This window comes from Loxodonta africana, chromosome 7, assembly GCF_030014295.1.
Source record: "Loxodonta africana isolate mLoxAfr1 chromosome 7, mLoxAfr1.hap2, whole genome shotgun sequence".
NCBI lineage: Eukaryota > Metazoa > Chordata > Mammalia > Proboscidea > Elephantidae > Loxodonta > Loxodonta africana.
The window spans coordinates 75,464,098-75,484,279 of NC_087348.1; the positions used below are offsets into that span (position 1 = coordinate 75,464,098).

The following is a 20,182-nucleotide window of genomic DNA, read 5'->3' on the forward strand; positions in this document are numbered from 1 at the left end:
GTGATATTCACTGCCAGAAGAACTATCAAATCTGTCTTGGAAGTACAACCAGAATGCTCTTTGGAAGCAAAGATGGCGAGACTTTGCTCACATACTTTGGACATGTTATCAGAAGGGACCAGTCCTTGGAGAAGGGCATTATACTTGGTAAATCAGATGGTCATTGTAAAAGAGGAATACCCTCAGTGAGATGAATTGACACAGTGGCTGCAACAATGGGCTCAAGCATAACAATGATTGTGTGGATGATACAGGGCCTGGCAGTGTTTTGTTCTGTTGTATATAGTGTCCCTATGAGTCATAATCAACTTGACGGCACTTAACAGCAACAATGTGATATTCGCTTAACTGTTTTAAACCATATGCCCTAAAAGTCCTGATCCCCTCTTTTCGTATTACTTAGCTATTCACTGCCTTCAGCTTCAACCAGCCCCTCTATTATGTCAATGTTTGTTTCATTCACGATTCTCGAAGCAAGAAGTAGAAAAAAACTGGTTAAATTAAGCAGAATTGGACTAATTGTTCATGACAATCTTAGAACCATAGGTGAGTAACTCAATAAGGATTAACTTCTGGGAATCAAATTAAATGTATGTTTGATCTTTTGACTGTATCCTTTAGGCAACATCATTTTTGTTTTGTGCTTTTTATCTTTTTATTTCTCCATGTGTCATTATGGACATTTTATTCTGACCTATTCTTGATTTTACTAATTCTCTCTTCAACTGTGTCTAATATGTTATTTAAATCATCTATTGGGCTCTGAGTTTTTTTTTATATTGTATTTTCAGTTTTACAGAGTTTCTTTTTGAGTTTTTAAAATCTGTATTGAAATTTTTATATAATTTTCACTTTTGTGCTAAAATTTGAATTTTTTGTGTTATTCAATATATTATGGATAATCATTTAAAAATCTTTGTTGGATTATTCCAACATCTGTATCCCCTTGCATCTGTTTCTATTGTCTCTTGTTTCTACTATTTCTTGTTATATTGTCTTGTCTCTTCTCCTCTCCCCTATGAGGCTACCGCAGTTCCTGGTAAGTGATTCAGCCTCCTCTTTGAAAGAATCTTCAAAAATTCCCAGAGGAAAAGCAGTTCCAAATGTGAGGCCCAACCTTCTGTGTTTGTGTCTTTGCTCAGATCTTGGCCTGAAACTAGTTCACTACCTTGTTAGTTCTCTGATGCCTTCAAGCAGTTAATTTTCTTATTTATTTAAACCAGATTCTAGTTGTACTCCATGGGAGGATTGGTCTGAATTGCCTAATTAATCATCAGGAAATGTGGTTGTATAGTTGTATTTTCTTTTAAATAATATTTTATTGTGTTTTCGGTCAAGGTGTATAAAGCAGTTTAGGTTCCCATGCAACAATCTCTATACAAGCTGTTTAGTGAGTGACATTGGTCATGTTCTTCATAATGCATGATCATTCTAATTATTCCATCCTGGTTGGTCCATTTTGTATAGTTACACTTTTGTTTTGCTTTGTTTTTATTTGCTTTGTTTTGGTTTCTCCAACACTGAAACATAAGCTTTGTGAGTGCGGGGACCATGTTTGTCATACCCACTTTTTTTATGTTGTTGTTTTAAGGTGTGCCAAATCGTGTCAGTTCCGACTCATAGTGACCCCGCACACAACAAAACAAAACATTGCCTAGTCCTGTGCCATCCTCACAATCATTGGTATGTTTGAGCCCGTTGTTGCAGCCACTGTGTCAATACATCTTGTTGAGGGTTTTCCTCTCTTTCACTGACCCTCTACTTTACCAACCATGATGTCCTCCTTCAGGGACTGGTCCCTCCTTAAAACATGTCCAAAGTATGTGTAACAAAGAAGACTTTGTTGCTTCTAGGCAAATTCTGGCTGTACTTCTTCCAAGAAAGATTTGCCTATTCTTCTGGCAGTCCACGGTATATTCAATATTCTCTACCAACATAATAATTCAAAGGCACCAATTTTCTTTGGTGTTCCTTATTCATTGTCCAACTTTCAAATGCACATGAGAGGATACAATGCAAAACTATAAAATTCAATTGTATTGCTATACACTAGCAATGAACTCATGAACACTGAAATTAAAAACATGATCGCATTTATAATTGTTCAGAATAATGAAATGCTTAGGTGTAAATATAACAAAAGATGTACAGGACTTGCATGCTACTAGATGTTGATGAATGTAACCAAAGAAGAAATAATAAATGAAGAGACATACCAGGTTCATGAATTGGCCAACTCATCATAGTAAGATGTTCTTTTTTTCCAAATTGATAATGCAGCTTCTGTCAAAATTTCAGCAATTTTTTTTCGTGCAGAAATAGAAAAGATTAAGATTGTGTGGAAAGACAAAGGAACTAGAAGAGCTAAATTCTGAAAAAGAAGTAGAAAGTGAGAGGAATCAGTTTACCTAATATCAAGACTAACTATATAGCTATAAAAATCAAGACTGTTGTACTGGCAGGGAGACAGACACACAGCCCAGTGAAACTGATCAGACAAACTAGAAGTAGACTCACACAGGTATGACCATCCAATTTTTGATTAAGCTGTAAAAGCAACTCAGTGAAGGAAAGAGCCTTTCCAACAAATGGTGCTGGAGCGATTGGACATCCATTGGCAAATAAGTGAATCTTGACGTAAGTCTCATACCTTACACAGGAAGGAGCTCAAAATGGATCATGGAGTTAAATGTAGAACCTGAAAGTATAAAACTTGTAGGAAAAAAAAAAGAGAAAATATTCCAGTCTAAAAAAAAAAAAATTTTTTTTTTTTTTTAGGGCTAGGCAAAGAGTTGACACCAAAGCATGAACTGTAAAAAGAAAATTAGATAAACTAGACTTCATCAAAATTAAATTATATTTGCTCTGTGAAAGGTCCTGTTAAGAGGATAAAAAGACAAGCTACAAAGTGGGAGATGTATTTTCAAGCTACGTATCTGACAAAGGACTAGAAGCTAGAATATATTAATAACTCAAAACTCAACAGTAAACAAAACAAAACAAAACAAAACACACACCAATTAGAAAATGGGCAAAAGCCATGAAGAGACATTTCAGTGGATAGGATATGAAGATGGCAATTAAGCTCTTGAAAAGATGCTCAACGTCCTTAGCAGTTAGGGAAATGCAAATTAAAAGCACGAGACATCACTAAACACTTAGAAGAACTGACAAAATTTGAAAAAATAACAATGACAAAAAAAAACTGGGGAGAATGCGGAGAAACTGGATCACTCATACATTGTTGGTGAGAATGTGAAGTGGTACAGCCGCTCTGGAAAATGGTTTGACGGTTTCTTATAAAACTACGTATGCAATTACCATGAGTCAGAAATTATAGTCCTGTACATTGATTCTAGAGAAATGAAGACTTAAGTTCACACAAAAACCTGCAAATGAATGTTTATAGCAGCTTTCTTTGCAATAGAACAAACTGGAAATGACCAGGTATCCTTCAACGGATGGCCTAAACTAACAGCGGTACATTCACGTCATGGGCTAATGCTCAGCAATAGAAAGGAATGAAGTATTGATACACACAGCATAGATCAATCTCCAGAGAATTATGCTCAGTCAAAAAAGCTAATACCAATAGGTATATACTGTGTTTTTCCATTTATATAATATTCTTGAAGTGACAAAATTATAGAAAAGGAGAACATATCAAGGGTTGCCAGAGTTTAAGGAGTGGATGAGAACAAGAGGGAAGTGGTTGTGCCTATAAAAGGGTTAAAACGAGGGATCTTTGTAGTGATGGAAATGTTCTGACTGTATCACTCTCAGTACACTGATTTGATATTATACTATAGTTCTGCAAGTTTCCCATGGGGGAAGACTGAGTAAAGGGTACATGGAATCTATATTACTTCTTACAGCTTCATGTGAATCTACAATATCTCAAAATAAAAAAATTAGTAAAAAAATAAAGGTGGAATGGCAAATATTCTTTTACCTATATACTTATTATGATAGGAAAGTAAAAATGCTATCATTTAGAAATATATATAAAAAGCAAGCACTGATTTTTTTTCCCAGAAGGATTTCCATTTTTGTATTGAAATTATGCCTAATACTCTGTATCCTTCTTTATTTTTGTGAGCCCTAATACAGTTAGAATGTTTTTAGTAAACCTTCAAAAGGTTTAATGAAAAATTCTAAAGCACACAAAATATAAATGGAGTTCTAAAGAATTTATAGATGTTCTTAGATACCACATATTTATATAAGGATGTGTACTTGTAATTTTCTCTGTCCTGAAGGATTTTCAGTGGGATTTTCACAAACAAGTAATGTACTCGAGGGGTTATATCCCCAAAGACCCCAAATCTCATATAAATATGGCTGTGCTTTACAGGGACAGTTTTTTGGGATTTGTTCTCATTGTTGAGGTAAAAACATCTGCAGGTAATAATTTTCTTCTTCTATTGATACAGATATACTTGTTTTTCATTTTTGTATTAGAGGGTAAAGTTTGGTTATTTCAAGGAAATGATCATTTGTTGAGAATCCACTTCTATGAGCAGTGATTGGTGTCATTATGTACATCACCTTATTCAGTATAAGAACGCTGTGAGGCATTTATCTAGTTATTTATATAGATATAGATAGATACAGGTACATAAAATGAAGAGTTGGATAGTTTATGTAACTTGGCTAAGATCCCATAGACAGTCACTGACAAAGCTGGAATCTGGTTTCAGGCCTATATGGCTCATGGCACTTCTACAAAACACTTTGCTTTATGCCATAATGAGACTCATAAGCAACTCTGAATCTGTGCTTACAGACATCTACTTTCTTTAAAATTTTAAGCTTTCATTCAGTCTATGTCTATGCCTAGTTAATAAGGTCTATGCCTAGTTAAGAAAACCCTGGTGGTGTAGTGGTTAACAGTTCAGCTGCTAACCAAAAGGTCCGTGGTTTGAATTCACCAGGTGCTCCTTGGAAACCCTATGGGGCAGTTCTACTCTGCTGTCCTATAGGGTCACTATGAGTTGGAATTGACTTTAGGGCAATGGGTTTTTTTTTTTGATTTATGCCTAGTTAATAAAGTTCCTAGCTCTGTCCTGTGCTAGCACATGGCTGCTGATGCCAGAGTATTTATGTGTGCACTTGCGTGTGGGCACGCGTATACACACACATGTGCAGGCGAGTGAGTTTAATCTGCATGACACTGAATTCTTAAAGGAAAAATAAATTACTCTGACACTAGGTTGATCTTTAAGAAACAGAATTCTTGTGGTTGCTATTGTTGAGGAGTTTTGACAATGATAAAGAAGGGAAGTTTCCAAGAGTAAATAACTTTATATTAAATGATACAGGAAAACATTGCGTGATTCTAATTCTTTTCTAGCAGAAGAGTGAAGGATATAATTGACAAATGTGGAATGAAATTTTTGACACGTGGAATAGAAATTGTCTCTCTTATTCTTTTGGCTTCAGCACCTCTTTCTGCTCCTTCTGAATAGCCTGTCCTTTGTCTTCCTTTGCTGCGTTCTTTTCTTCTCTGCTAATTTTTATACCACTTTTCTTCTTTTCCCTTCTTAAATCTCTTATAGCATCAACTGCATATGTAAAATGCATAAAGCAAAGTGGTTGCAGACTCCAGAGCTATTCGATAGAGAAACTTAAAGCATTCTCTTTATATGTATGGACTATGGATGTTCTAGTTATCTAGTGCTGCTATAACTTCAATACCACAAGTGGGTGGTTTTAACAAACAGAAATTTATTCTCTTACAGCCCAGGAGGCTAGAAGTCCAAATTCAGTGCACCAGGCCCTGGGGAAGGCTTTCTCTCTCTGTTGACATTGGGGGAAGGTCCTTGTTATCAATCTTTCCCTGAGTCTAGGAGTTTCTCATCACAGGGACACCAGTCCAAAGGACATGCTCTGCTTCTGGCTCTTTATTCTTGGTTGTAGAAGATCCCTCTCCTCTCTGCTCAATTCTCTCTTTTGTATCTCAAAAGAGACTAACTCAAGATACCTAACGTGTAGATTGAGCCCTGCCTTATTAACATAACTGCCTCTAATCTTGCCTCGTTAACATCAAAGAGGCTAGGATTTACAACAGGTAGAATAATCACATCACATCACAAAATGGTGGACTAAAAAAAGGGTGGACAACCACACAATACTGGGTATCATGACCTAGACAAGTTGACACACATTTTTAGGGGATACAATTCAGTCCATACAAATGGGCTGCTGTGATTTGATTGTAAAAGGTCAGAGAGTCACATTAGCTCAGGCAGACCAACAATGCCCAAATCTCTTTTCTAATGTTCATACCAGTTCTCAGGCAGAAGCTTTTTGGCTTTGAGGGCAGCTCATTCAAAAGGAGCACAGTTGTGACTGTTTGAAATACCTTCCATGCACTGAACAAATACTTTATGTATCCTTAGAACTTCTAAGAATTGACCACTGGAGTAGTATGAAATAAATAAAATATAACACTACTTCCCTCATGAGTCATTTCTAACCTAAGCTAAACTATGTTTCTTCATCTCCTTTAAGACTCCTGTACCTTCTGCTCCTCGCTACTCAATGTCCTCACTCAATTAACACAGAATGCTATTCACCACCCCATTTTTGGAACAGTCATTTCCACAATCTCCCCCATCTTTTCATACCCCTTTTTCCATTTTGGAGCCTTGGTTGTTCGCCCAATAGTTAAGAGCTCAGTTACTAATCAAAAGGCCAGCAGTTCAAGTCCACCAGTCACTCCTTGGAAACCCCATGGGGCAGTTCTACACTGTCCCATAGGGTCCCTGTGAGTTGGAATTGACTTGAGGACAACAGGTTTGGTTTTTTGGTTTTTGTTCCATATTGGTCTTTCTATCTGTGTTAAAATCCTAAATTCTATTACCAATAAATGCTGCCCTCTCAGTCACCAGACCCTACAAATACAGGTTCAAAATATATTCACATATTTATGACTAAGGATTCTATATTTTATTTTGATTTTCCCGAAAATCTTTCCGCCCTTTGTAAAATCCAATTTCTCATTTTGAGAATTTTCTCTCTTTTCCATGTTAAATTTAAATATTTTGGGTAATGTCTGCTCATCTTTATCCTGCCCTGTCCTTGTGAGATGTGCTCTATTTTAGCTAGAGGACCATCATGGGCCATTATTATGGTCAAGCTCCATTTTCTCCCACCCTCTTGGCTGACTGGATTTTCATGTCTTTTACAACAACCCTTCATCTCTCAATTTGCTACAATTGCTTATAAGGACTGGTGAAAATACAATTTGCAAAACCCATGCATTCAGATCCTTTATTTTACCTTATGCTCTGGGCCATAGAAAAAGGATTCCTGGTCCCTTCTCACAATTTTATGTAACCTCATATAAAATAGCAGGTATAGGTAGAGGTGATAAATCTTGGCAGACTGTATGTCAAAACTAGTGTGTGTACCTCATGAAGATTAACCAGGATTACAATAGGCAATTTTGGGTCTATGTGACATTTCCCCTGCAGCAATGACTATCACTGGGATGCAATTTTTTTTTTTTAACCTAGGAACTTTGACCCTTGATTTTATCTACTAATTCTCCTTATTGGTTTTTAATTTTCCAATATGATTGGCTTTTTCCCTGGTGGGATGCTGGGGTTGCCTGGAAACTGTTCAATCATTCTAGGTTAGGTAAGTCATTTCCCCATCACCTCCATCCCCAATTTTAGGATTATCCTTCACTCTGTCTTCTGTTCACTAAGCTATTAACCACAACATAATAATATATTTTCAGTATTCTTAGTGTACGATCTCTATTCTCTCTTGGAATGTCATCCTCATTCATCTAGAGCTAAGAAAGTTGTTTTCAAGTCTCCTTATCTTCTCTTGAATCAGAGGCCCAACTTTCACCTCTATTTAACTCCTGAAGCCCTTTTTCTGGGTCCTTTGGAACTCATAGTTACCGACACATCTCCAATGTCCTCACTATCCCTCTTGAACATTCCTTGCACTGTCCTTTTCAATGCATTCATGGTTCTTATCTGAAGACGATATTTTCTCTGGCATCTCCTGAAGTAATGATATTTTTGTCTTACCATTCATACACCTGGGGCTGCTGGTGGGTAGAATCTTCTCTCTTCCCTATTACTACTTATAAACCATTCTCTTTCCTAACTACAATGCCCGTAATGATTTTATGTCCTCAGACAATACTAACCAATCCTTCTTACCTTCTTCTATCTTCTCCTCCTTTGTAATCGTGTCCCCTCATCCTTGGATATTTACTTATTTTTGGCCATGGTTTACTCTCTTTTTTCTTCAAATGGTATTCCTATCACAATCCTGATGGTTTAGTATCTCCACATAGAAGATCCTTCCAGCATCTTGGCCTCTTAATTTCTTGAACTCTCCTCCTCGATGGCACTGGGTTTGGTTTTTTTTTTTATTTGTTTTCTTCTCCAAAGATTTTCTCTTCTTCCCCATTATAGCCATTCACTCCCATTGTCAGTGTTTAGAGTTTAGACACTATCATTTGCCAGTTACATTAGTCTCTCCATAACCTCAATGTCTTAGTTATTTAGTGCTGCTATAACAGAAATGGAAACCCTGGGGACATAATGGTTAAGAGCTATGGCTGCAAACCAAAAGGTTGGCAGTTGGTATCCATCAGGCACTCCTTGGAAACTCTGTGGGCAGTTCTACTCTGTCCTATAGGGTCGCTATGAGTCAGAATTGACTTGGTGGTAACAGATTTTTTTTTTTTTAATAACAGAAATATCACAAGTGGATGGCTTTAACAAAGAGAAATTTATTCTGTCATAGCCTAGGAGGTTAGAAGTCTGAATTCAGGGTGCCAGCTCCAGGGGAGGGCTTTCTCTCTCTGTGGGCTCTGGGCGAACCTCCGTGTCATCAATCTTTCCCAGTTGAGGAACTTCTCAGCTCAGGGACCCGGGGTTCAAAGGACGAGCTATGCTCCTGGTGTTTCTTTCTTGTGGTATGAGGTGCTCTGTGTCTCCACTTGCTTCTCTCTTTTATATCTCAAAAGAGATTGGTTTAGGATACAACCTAATTTTGTAGATTGAGTCCTGTCTCATTAACATAACTGCCACTAAACCCACTTCATTAACATCACAGAGACAGGATTTACAAGACAGGAAAAATGGTGGGAAATCAAATAGTACCAGGAATCATGGCCTAGCCAAGTTGAGAAACATTTTTTGGGGACACAATTCAGTCCACGACACTGAATTTTAAGCATTCCAAACTGTAATCACTGCTAGTTCCTATCTTTTCAGCTCATTCCTTCCAGTAGACTAATTACAGCAAATCTTCATGTTTGCCTAGGTTAAATTTAATGGCTAATTATTTTACTTTCTACCATATACCAAAAACAATATGAAACAAAGGAAAACAACAAAAAACCCAAACCCGCTGCCACTGAATCAGTTCTGACTCATAGTGACCCTATAGGACAGAGTAGAACTGTCTTATATGGTTTCGAAGGAGTGACTGGTGGATTCGATCTGCCGACCTTTTGGTTAGCAGCTGAGTTCTTAATGTCTGTGCCACCAGGGCTCCTTCTACCATATATATACTCTCAAATGCCTTTCTCTTGCTCTACAAAAACACAATCCTAGCTAAGTCCATTTCCTCATCTACTAATCACCCATAACTGTTCAATTGAAAACAGAGGCACATCAATTCCCAGGGTTCTGAGCACTGAAAAAGGCTCTTTATCACCTGACTCACAGACTTGCCATTATTTTGTGCCCACTTCTTTAAATGAATTGCAAAATTGTCCTTTCAGGAGTATTATTTATATATAAACTTAATTAAAGCAAACGTTTTGAACATACAATGAACTAAGCTTACTTTTTGGTGTTCTATCTTCTTTAGATATTATAGAGATTTTTGTTGTATAAACATGGTAATGAATTAGGAAGGGCAATACTTTTTGGACAGGGAGTCCAGGAATATGGCTTTGAGTCTCACCTCACTTACTGGAAGCCACTTTACCTAAAACTAGTTACCGTTTCAGATCTTGGTTTATAACTTTGTAAAATGAGAGAAATGGAGTAGAATATTTTGAGGGCCTTTTGAAACTGGACATCTTGTGAGTCCATGAGAGAGCTCTTATGCTGAAATAACTACCGTGGTGGCCATGTCCAAATGTAGCTACAGAAAAGAAGTAGAATCCTAAAGTCCACAGTCCGACCCTCCACAGCTTATTAATGAAACTTGGACACTCCTACGCTCAGGAGGAACTCCTGTGGGCTGTTTCAGAGGTATTGCCACTCTCTGACTGAACTTGATTCTCAAAATCCCAGGCTAAGGAAGGTGTCCCTCTGAGCCATTCCCAGGGTGTGATAACCTCTCCTGGCTTTTTACATATATGTCCTAAAGATGTGGCTTTTTAGCAATGTCTGTCTCTCCAATCAGGTTGAGACTGTCATATGGAGAGGGACAGGGTGGGATTCACCTTGGAGACCTATGTTTCACTAAACTTGACAATTTGGATTCAGTACATATTCAACTAACATTTGAATGCACGAATAATACACAGTCAGTTTATTCCCGCATTCATGATTGCTTTTAAGTACAATCTAAGATATTCTCTCATCAGCATAGCACAAGAGTTTTGCCTGAGTTGAATCCTGTTTCCACCACTTGCTGATTGTGTTATTTGTGGCAAGTTATCTATGTCTGTGAGTCTCTTTTTTTCTCATGACTAAAATGATAATAATATTAATAACAACGACTTCATGGGTTATTATTCCTAACATAAAAAAAACTAGTAGATCATTTATATATATTAATTCCCCATTTTTGTCTAATTAGGATTTTGATGATGGCATGAGAGGCAATGGCTTTAGAAATAAGTATGGGGCTGGGCAAGTTGGTATGGGGAAGAGCTTTCCAGAAGCTGACCTAGAGATGTGATTTTTCTCAGACAGTGACAGTTCACATGGTGCTGGAAAACTGAGAGAAGTAGGGAGATGGAGCCCTCTGCTGGCAGCCCCAGCTCATACAGAGTTCCAAGCATCTGAGGAGCATTCTAAGACTTCCAGAAGTAGCCTGATCAACATATCTGGATTGCCCTTAAACTGGCCTCACACATGAATCAGAAATCTTGATCCGGAGATGGTTCTCTGTCCTATTCCAAATCTCCTTCTTTTTACTTGTTATGATTTGAGCGTCTTAGCCTATATCCTGCCACTGTCCAAACTTCTTGGATTTTGGCTATGCATTCCTTATGAAAGCTTGTGTGGAGATCTAGCCCATGGCTCAGTTACTGACCTCTTCTTTGTCCTCAAGGTTAGCATGCAGCTCCACCCTTTGACTTCAGCATTGAAATAAGGATTCATAATGACTGCACATCCTCTCATATAAGAAATGATACCCTCAGACATTATTTTGAACAGCAGATCTTTTCCATGGACCTTGACCCATTCTGACATTTCTGTCTTTCTTTGATCATGTCTTTGGCCTGAGAAGATTCAGTTACTAGGTTCCTTGTATCATCTAATGGACATCTCTGGGACATGTTCATATGAGAGATTATTCCTCTTAGAAGAACTAAACTAAGCATATAATGCAAATTTAAATTTATTGCGTTATGTTAAAAAAATAAATTTTTCTGAATGTTCTCGAACATATGTATTCTCAGCTAACATGAGAGATTGTGTGTGAAAGCATTTTATGAAACTGAAAATTTAAACGTAATTGTCTATGTTGTAATTTTCTTCACATATCTATAGTAAAAAGAAGTATCCAAATTATAAACTGTATTTCTCTTCTAATCTCCACTTGTTTTGCTTTCAGCGGGCACCATTCCCAACCACTATGGCAACTGGAAACTACACAACTGTGACAGAGTTCATTATTTTGGGGTTAACAGAGGATCCTATAGTTTGTTTCATTTTATTTGTTGTGTTTTTAGGGGTTTACGTTGTCACTGTAATGGGCAACATCAGCATTATCACGTTAACCAGAAGCAGCCCTCAGCTCCATACCCCAATGTACCTTTTTCTCTGCCATTTGGCCTTTGTAGACATGGGGTACTCCTCATCAGTCACTCCTGTCATGCTCATGGGCTTCTTAAGGGAGGAAACTTCTCTCCCTATTGCTGGCTGTGTAGCTCAACTCTGTTCTGCTGTCATATTTGGGACAACTGAGTCCTTCCTGCTGGCTGCCATGGCCTATGATCGCTATGTGGCCATCTGCTCACCCCTGCTCTACTCCACCCACATGTCCCCCAGAATCTGTATGTTCTTACTGGGGACATCCTACCTAGGTGGGTGTGTGAATGGTTGGATATTTACTGGCTGTTTACTAAGCCTGTCCTTCTGTGGGCCAAATAAAGTCAATCACTTTTTTTGTGACTATTCACCACTTTTAAAGCTTTCTTGTTCTCATGATTTTAATTCTGACATTATTCCAGCCATCTCTTCTGGCTCCGTCATTGTGGTCACTGTGTTTGTCATAGCCGTCTCCTATATCTACATCCTCATCACCATCCTGAAGATGCACTCCACTGAGGGCCGCCACAAGGCCTTCTCCACCTGCACCTCCCACCTCACTGCAGTCACTCTGTTCTTTGGGACTGTTACATTCATTTATGTGATGCCCAAGTCTAGCTACTCTACTGACCAGAACAAGGTGGTGTCTGTGTTCTACATGGTGGTAATCCCCATGTTGAACCCCCTTATTTACAGTCTGAGGAATAAAGATGTTAAAGAGGCCATGAGAAAACTGATGGCTAGAACACACTGGTGGTCCTGAGCAAATCTGAGTTTACCACAATCTGATTTTAATAATAAACCATGTATAGTGAGGATCTCTCCTGCAGATGAATAGATGATGTACTAAGTAAATTTCAGTATATTTTCGTAGTATTCTCGAGTCACAAATTTCATTGTGTCATTTTCAAGAAACTTTTAGTGTAAAAAAAAATACGGATTCATTAGGATAGGAATATTTCGTAAGACTTACTTGCTTTATACTTGCTCCAGTTACCAATACCCACATCTCTAAGTACATATATTTTCAAATAATACCACGCTCTTTGAATGTCATCTTTGGAATTAACATCTGTGTACACATCTGAAACTCTTTGAATGGGAAATGAACAGTAGCGTGCTACCTAAGACCTGTTCATTTCAAAAATATGGTCTTCATGGTTTACAGATGCTCTAAAGGTTGAACTCAGTGATGGTGGTGGTGAAAAAGCTTCCGTTACCCTGTGATCCAAGCCTGACCAACAGGGCCGCTTCTGCAGTACCTACAAGTGAACCTGGTCCAGCCAACTCAGAAGATATCTGAATCTCCCTTCTAATACCAGCTCTTTCTTTTTGGAAATCTCTTCCACAAAATACCTTAAGAAGCCCCTGAAGGACAGCCTAGAGTGGGTTAATAGGGATGATCTAGCTCAATGTGGGGTGAAGAATTAAATGATGTCAGTATGGGTTATTGTTAGGTTTCAGACTTGGAAAATATATGATGTAATGTCTACTGAGCCATTTTTCCCCTTTGTATTCCTATTGTTTCTGATACTGAAAAGTTCAGATTTCTTACCCATAACCTCACTGGAACTATTGCAAGAGCCCTGAAAGTGCTCTCCCTCAAACAGGCTAATTCTCATTTTTAGAACTTAAAAATTTTTGTATTATTACAGGCTACTTTTTGTTTATTCTCCTATTTATTTTTTCCATATGAATACTTATTTTAATAAAAAAAGAGATAATTTCTTAGGAACTTGATTTTTTTCCCTTAATAAAAATGCAAGCACGAGATTACTCTTAATACAAGTTAGATTAGATTGTACAATTTTTATTTAATCATCAACAATGATTCTACTGACTTCAAAATCAAGGCCGATTTCTTTAGTAGAAAAAGTAGCATCCCTCATTTCCTATCCTCTGAATTGCAGCTACATTGATAGGGCCATGAAATTAAAAGTTTGATTGTATTCCCTGAATTCAACTTCTCCAGGCCCTTCAGATAAGTTTTGAGTATCAAATTCTGAGTTAAATGATTTTCTATCCCAAATAACTGGGAGTTGTGTCTATTTCCTGCATTAACTCTGACTGATACACCACAGGCCACATTTAAAACCAAGCAATTCATACTGATTTAGAAAGTAATATTGAAGTCATTATTCCCCGTCTTGGAGCCCTGAGATAAAGACAGTAGATAGAATAATCTTGGAAAACATCCTTTAGGGAATCTTTCACATAAGCCAGAACACAAGAGTTTCCACTCTTATCTTTTTCTATTAGCATTTAGTGACTAGAAAATTCATTGGACCAGTGAAGACCCTCCTGCCTGTCAGTCACTGAAACCTGCACCAAAGATAGTTAAGAAAGAAAATTCAAAATGTAAGATCACAGTTTCTAGCCACTCTGTGAAAAGGTGAAGTTTTCAATGGTTTTGCCCATTTGTAATGTTAATGTAAACTGAGGACTCTGTAACCTTCCTTGGACTTGGGCAGACATGGCTTTGCAGCATTCTTGCCTGTTTTCCCATTCTTGCCTATTCTGTAATATTCTCTGGACTCGGGCAGACATGGCTGTGGGCAGCATGCTTGTCCGTTTTCCCATTCTTGCTTATTCTGTAATATTTCCTTGGACTCGGGCAGACATGGCTCTAGCAATATGCTTGTCCACTTCCCACTTTTGCTTTTTGAGTACATGCTCAATAAAACTTTCTTTTTGCTCTACTAAACTTTGTGATTTTTTTCGTGCTACAATACTCAAATGACATGAGAATATCATGAAATCTGCTGGAATCCTTTACCTTTATCAAGAGAGAGGAAGAGGTCACGCTTGCCTCCTGGAAGCTTGTCCAGCATTCAAGGAAATTAACTGACTTCCTTATTTGAGTGCATGTGATGATTTTGTATTCCCTTTAGAGCTTATAAATGGCAGGAAACAAGAATTTTAAACCTTAAGTTATTTTTCTTAAAGATTATCAAAAGTTATACAAGGGAGGATTCTTTCCACATGTCTTAAATAACCCTGGAAGTCAACCTCAACATGATCGTCCTTAATATGCAATTTGGAGCCTCTTATAGATTGAACTGTGTCCCTCCTAAACATGTATTGTAAATCCTAACCCCTATACCTCTGGTTATAAACTCATTTGGGAATGGGTTTTCTTTGTTATGTTAATGAGACAGTATTAGTGTAGGGTATGTTTCAAGTCAGTGTCTTTAAGATATAAAGGAACAGAGGTGGAGCCAAGATGGGGAAATAGACAGACGCTTCCGTCGAGCCCTCTTTACAACAAAGACCCCCAAAAACAAGTGAAACGAGTATATTTGTGACAAGCTGGGAGCCCTGAGCATCAAAGGCAAGCTTAGACAATGAACTGAGGGGCAGGAGAAGGAAGAGACTGTTCAGAAGTGGAGAGGAGTTGCAGGACCTGAATAGCGGGGATCCCTCAGGCACCATTCCCGGAGTGGCTGCGGTGGCGGCAGCGGCCGCGGAGGGCTGGTCCTAGCGTTCGGCCGCAGTTTCCTCAGGGAGAAGCAGCCAGTCACACAGCCCACTCACACCTCTGGAACCTGAGCAGAAGTGCACTCTCAGCAAAAGCTAAGTACTTGCGTATATTTTACTGCGCTCCCCCACCCCCAAGCCAGCTTCAGTGGCTGAATCCCTAGGCCTCAGATAGACCCTGGTGAGCACCTGGAGCCGTCCTCCCAGCCTTGGGGAAGGAAAAAGTTTCCAACTGGGGGGAAAAGATAATTTGCTTGCTCCATTAACTGGGGGAGCTCAGGACAGAAGCGGCTCCTGTCCAGGCATAAATCATCTGTGGACCTTGAGTACCTTTCCCTTCTGCATGGACCTGTGTGGGCCTCTTTTGGGAGAATAGGCCCTTGTTGGCAAACTCCAACCATTTCAGCAGTGTGGTGGAGAGGTGGGTGTTTGATGTTTGACATTGCTTTGTCTATTAAACAAGGTCCTCACCTACCCACAACAGGAACCTAAGGACTGGTGGCTCCACTTGGGTAGCCCAGCCATCTGCGACAGGGGCCCAGGGATAACTGGTACCTCCCAGTCCTTACAACAAAAACTTTGGGTGCCCATGGTCCCTCTGCAGAGCCCACCCACCGGCACGCTCTAGGGAACAGACATGTTTTCCTCAGAGACACTTGGGGGTCGGTTCTCAGCCCCCTGCCTTGTTCAGAGCGTGACCCCCTGCTGCAATCAGATACAGGTATGTACGCCAATCACCCCTGCCCCTCTAAGACTGTAGGACAGAGCCTGTACCATGCACTTGATATCAGCTACCTGGAAACCTGAGCTGAATTCATACAAGAAAACTGAATGGACTCCTAGACTGATATACCTGATAATAGCTCTAGCCAGCTGGGAACAGGACACCAGAGCTCCAAAGGTGAAAATAATAAAGCGTGCTCACTGAAGCAACCCATAGGGGTATACCAAAACAAAACAAAGCAAGCAGCTACGACACAGTAAGCAAGCATAAACTAATACAATAACTTATAGATGGCTCGGAGACAACAGTCAATATCAAGTCACATAAAGAAACAGGCCATGATCACCTCAACAGGCTCTCAAAACAAAGAATCCAGGTATCTTTTAGAAGAAAATGCATTCCTGGGATTACCAGATGCAGAATACAAAAGTTTAATATACAGAACCCTTCAAGACATCAGGAAGGAAATGAGGCAATACACAGAACAAGCCAAGGAACACACAGATAAAGCAACGGAAGAACTCAGAAATATTATTCAGGAACATAATGAAAAGTTTAATAAGCTGGAAAAATCCATAGACAGACAGCAATCAGAAATTCAGAAGATTAACAATAAAATTACAGAATTAGATAACTCAATAGAAAGTCAGGGGAGCAGAATTGAGCACGTGGAAGGCAGATTTTCTGAACTCAAAGATAAATCACTTGGCACTAATATATTTGAAGAAAAATCAGATAAAAGAATTTTAAGAAATGAAGAAACCTTAAGAATCATGTGGGACTCTATCAAGAGAAATAACCTACGAGTGATTGGAGTACCAGAACAGGAAGGGATAACAGAAAATACAGAGAAAATTGCTGAGGATTTGTTGGCAGAAAACTTCCCTGATATTGTGAAAGATGAGGAGATATCTATCCAAGATGCTCATCAAACTCCACAAAAGGTAGATGTTAAAAGAAAGTCACCAAGACATATTATAATCAAGCTTGCCAAAACCCAAGATAAGGAGAGAATTATGAGAGCAGCAAGGGATAAAAGAAAAGTCACCTACAAGGGAAAGCCAATAAAATAAGCTTGGACTACTTGGCAGAAACCATGCAGGCAAGAAGGAAATGGGATGACATATTTAAAAAAACTGAAGGAAAACATTTGCCTGCCAAGAATCATATATCCATCAAAACTGTCTCTTAAAATGAAGGTAAAATTAAGACATTTCCAGATAAACACAAATTGAGGGAATTCATAAAAACCAAACCAAAACTACAAGAAATACTAAAGGGAGCTCTTTGGTTAGAAAATCAATAATATCAGGTATTGAGGGCAGAGCAACCAGCAGTCAACCCAGACAGGGAAATCAAAAAAACAAACAAAGAACAAAAAAAAAAAAACAAAGAAAGGTTAAAAAAAAAAAAACAAAGAAAGTTTAAAAAAAAAAAAAAAAAAAAGCCCAACACAGGGTTAACGGCGATGTTATTATATAAAAGAAGACAACACTAAAATAATAAAGAGGGACAAAGAAATGTAATCATATACCTTCCATATGGAGAGGAAGATATGGTGATACAAAGAAATAAAAGTTAGTTATAAATTTAGAAATATAAGGGTAAATAATAAGGTAACTACAAAGGAGACAAACTATCCTACTCATCAAAATAAAATACAAGGGAGAAATACAGACTCAGCAGAAACAAAATCAACAACAACAAATATGAGGAAATGACAACACATAAAGAAAATCTACTCAGCACATAGAATCAAGTGGGAAAAGAAGCTGTCAACACACACAAAAAGACATCAAAATGATATCACTAAATTCATACCTATCCATAATTACCCTGAATGTAAATGGACTAAATGCACCAATAAAGAGACACAGAGTGGCAGAATGGATTAAAAAACAAGATCCGTTTATATGCTACCCACAAGAGACACACCTTAGACTTAGAGACACAAACAAACCAAAACTCAAAGGATGGAAAAAAATATATTCAGGAAACAACAATCAAAAAAGAGCAGGAGTGGCAATATTAATTTCTGACAAAATAGACTTTAAAGTTTAAATCCATCAGAAAGGATAAGGAAGGACACTATATAATGATTAAAGGGACAATACACCAGGAAGATATAACCATATTAAATATTTATGCACGCAATGACAGGGCTGCAAGATACATAAAACAAACTCTATCAGCATTGAAAAGTGAGATAGATGGCTCCACAATAATAGTAGGAGACTTCAACACACCACTTTTGGTGAAGGACAGGACATCCAGAAAGAAGCTGAATAAAGATGCAGAAGATCTAAATGCCACAATTAACCAACTTGACCTCATAGACATATACAGAACACTCCACCCAACAGCAACTAAGTATGCTTTCTTTTCTAGTGCACATGGAACATTCTCTAGAATAGACCACATATTAGGTCATAAAGCAAGCCTTAAAAAAAACACCACCGTTTCTCTGACCATAAGGCCATAAAAGCGGAAATCAATAACAGGAAAAGCAGGGAAAAGAAATCAAACACTTGGAAACTGAACAATACTCTGCTCAAAAAAGACTGGATTATAGAAGACATTAAGGATGGAATAAAGAAATTCAGAGAATCCAATGAGAATGAAAACACCTCCTATCAGAACCTTTGGGACACAGCAAAAGTGGTGCCCAGAGGCCAATTTATATCAATAAATACACACATCCAAAAAGAAAAAAGGGCCAAAATCAAAGAATTATCCCTACAACTTGAACAAATAGAAAGAGAGCAACAAAAGAAACCCACAAGCACCAGGAGAAAACAAATAATAAAAATCAGAGCAGAACTAAATGAAATAGAAAACAGAAAAACAATTGAAAGAATTAACAAGACCAAAAGCTGGTTTTTTGAAAAAATCGACAAAATTGATAAACCACTGGCCAAACTGACAAAAGAAAAACAGGAGAGGAAGCAAATAACCCGAATAAGAATGAGATGGGCGATATTACAACAGACCCAACTGAAATTAAAAGAATCATATCAGATTACTATGAGAAACTATACTCAAACAAATTTGAAAACCTAGAAGAAATGGATGAATTCCGAGAAACGCACTACCTACCTAAAGTAACACAAACAGAGGTAGAACAACTAAATAGACGCATAACAAAAGAAGGGATCGAAAAGGTAATCAAAAAACTCCCCCCTCCCAAAAAGCCCTGGTTCGGATGGCTTCACTGCAGAGTTCTACCAAACTTTCAGAGAAGAGTTAACACCACTACTACTAAAGGTATTTCAGAGCATAGAAAAGAATGGAATACTACCAAATTCATTCTACAAAGTCACCATATCCCTGATACCAAAACCAGGTAAAGACACCACAAGAAAAGAAAATTATAGACCTATCAATGGCTCTGGGGTTTGTTTGATCCCTCATGAATGTAGGTGCAAAAATCCTCAACAAATTTCTAGCCAATAGAATTCAACAACATAGCAAAAAAATAATTCACCATGACCAAGTGAGATTCATACCAGTTATGCAGGGATAGTTCAACATTAGAAAAACAATTAATGTAATCCACTACATAAATAAAACAAAAGACAAGAATCACTTGATTTTATCAATTGATGCAGAAAAGGCATTTGACAAAGTTCAACACTCATTCATGATAAAAACTCTCAGCAAAATAGGAATAGAAGGAAAATTCCTCAACATAAGAAAGGGCATTTACACAAAGCCAATGGCCAGCATCACCCTAAATGGAGAGAGCCTGAAAATATTCCCACTGAGATCAGGAACCAGACAAAGATGCCCTTTATCACCACTCTTATTCAACATTGTGCTGGAAGTCCTAGCCAGAGCAATTAGGCTAGATAAAGAAATAAAGGGCACCTAGATTGGCAAGGAAGAAGTCAAAGTATCTCTATTTGCAGATAACATGATCTTATACACAGAAAACCCTAAGGAGTCCTCCAGAAAACTACTGAAACTAATGCAAGAGTTCAGCAGTGTATCGGGATACAAGATAAACATA

The 20,182-nt window shown here is 38.1% G+C and overlaps 1 protein-coding gene across 1 annotated transcript; it reads left to right on the top strand.

Moving 5' to 3' along the window:
- Nucleotides 1-11,765: 11,765 nt before the first annotated feature.
- On the top strand, nt 11,766-12,999 carry LOC100658014 (olfactory receptor 5p57-like). The gene has a single exon (XM_003412028.3). It carries the CDS (start codon nt 11,797-11,799, stop codon nt 12,733-12,735), a length of 939 nt encoding a protein of 312 aa, XP_003412076.1. The 5' UTR covers nt 11,766-11,796; the 3' UTR covers nt 12,736-12,999.
- Nucleotides 13,000-20,182: the final 7,183 nt, after the last annotated feature.

Bases quoted from the DNA above. Each gene is read 5' to 3' on its own strand.
- LOC100658014 (XM_003412028.3), top strand. From the start codon at position 11,797: ATGGCAACTGGAAACTACACAACTGTGACAGAGTTCATTATTTTGGGG.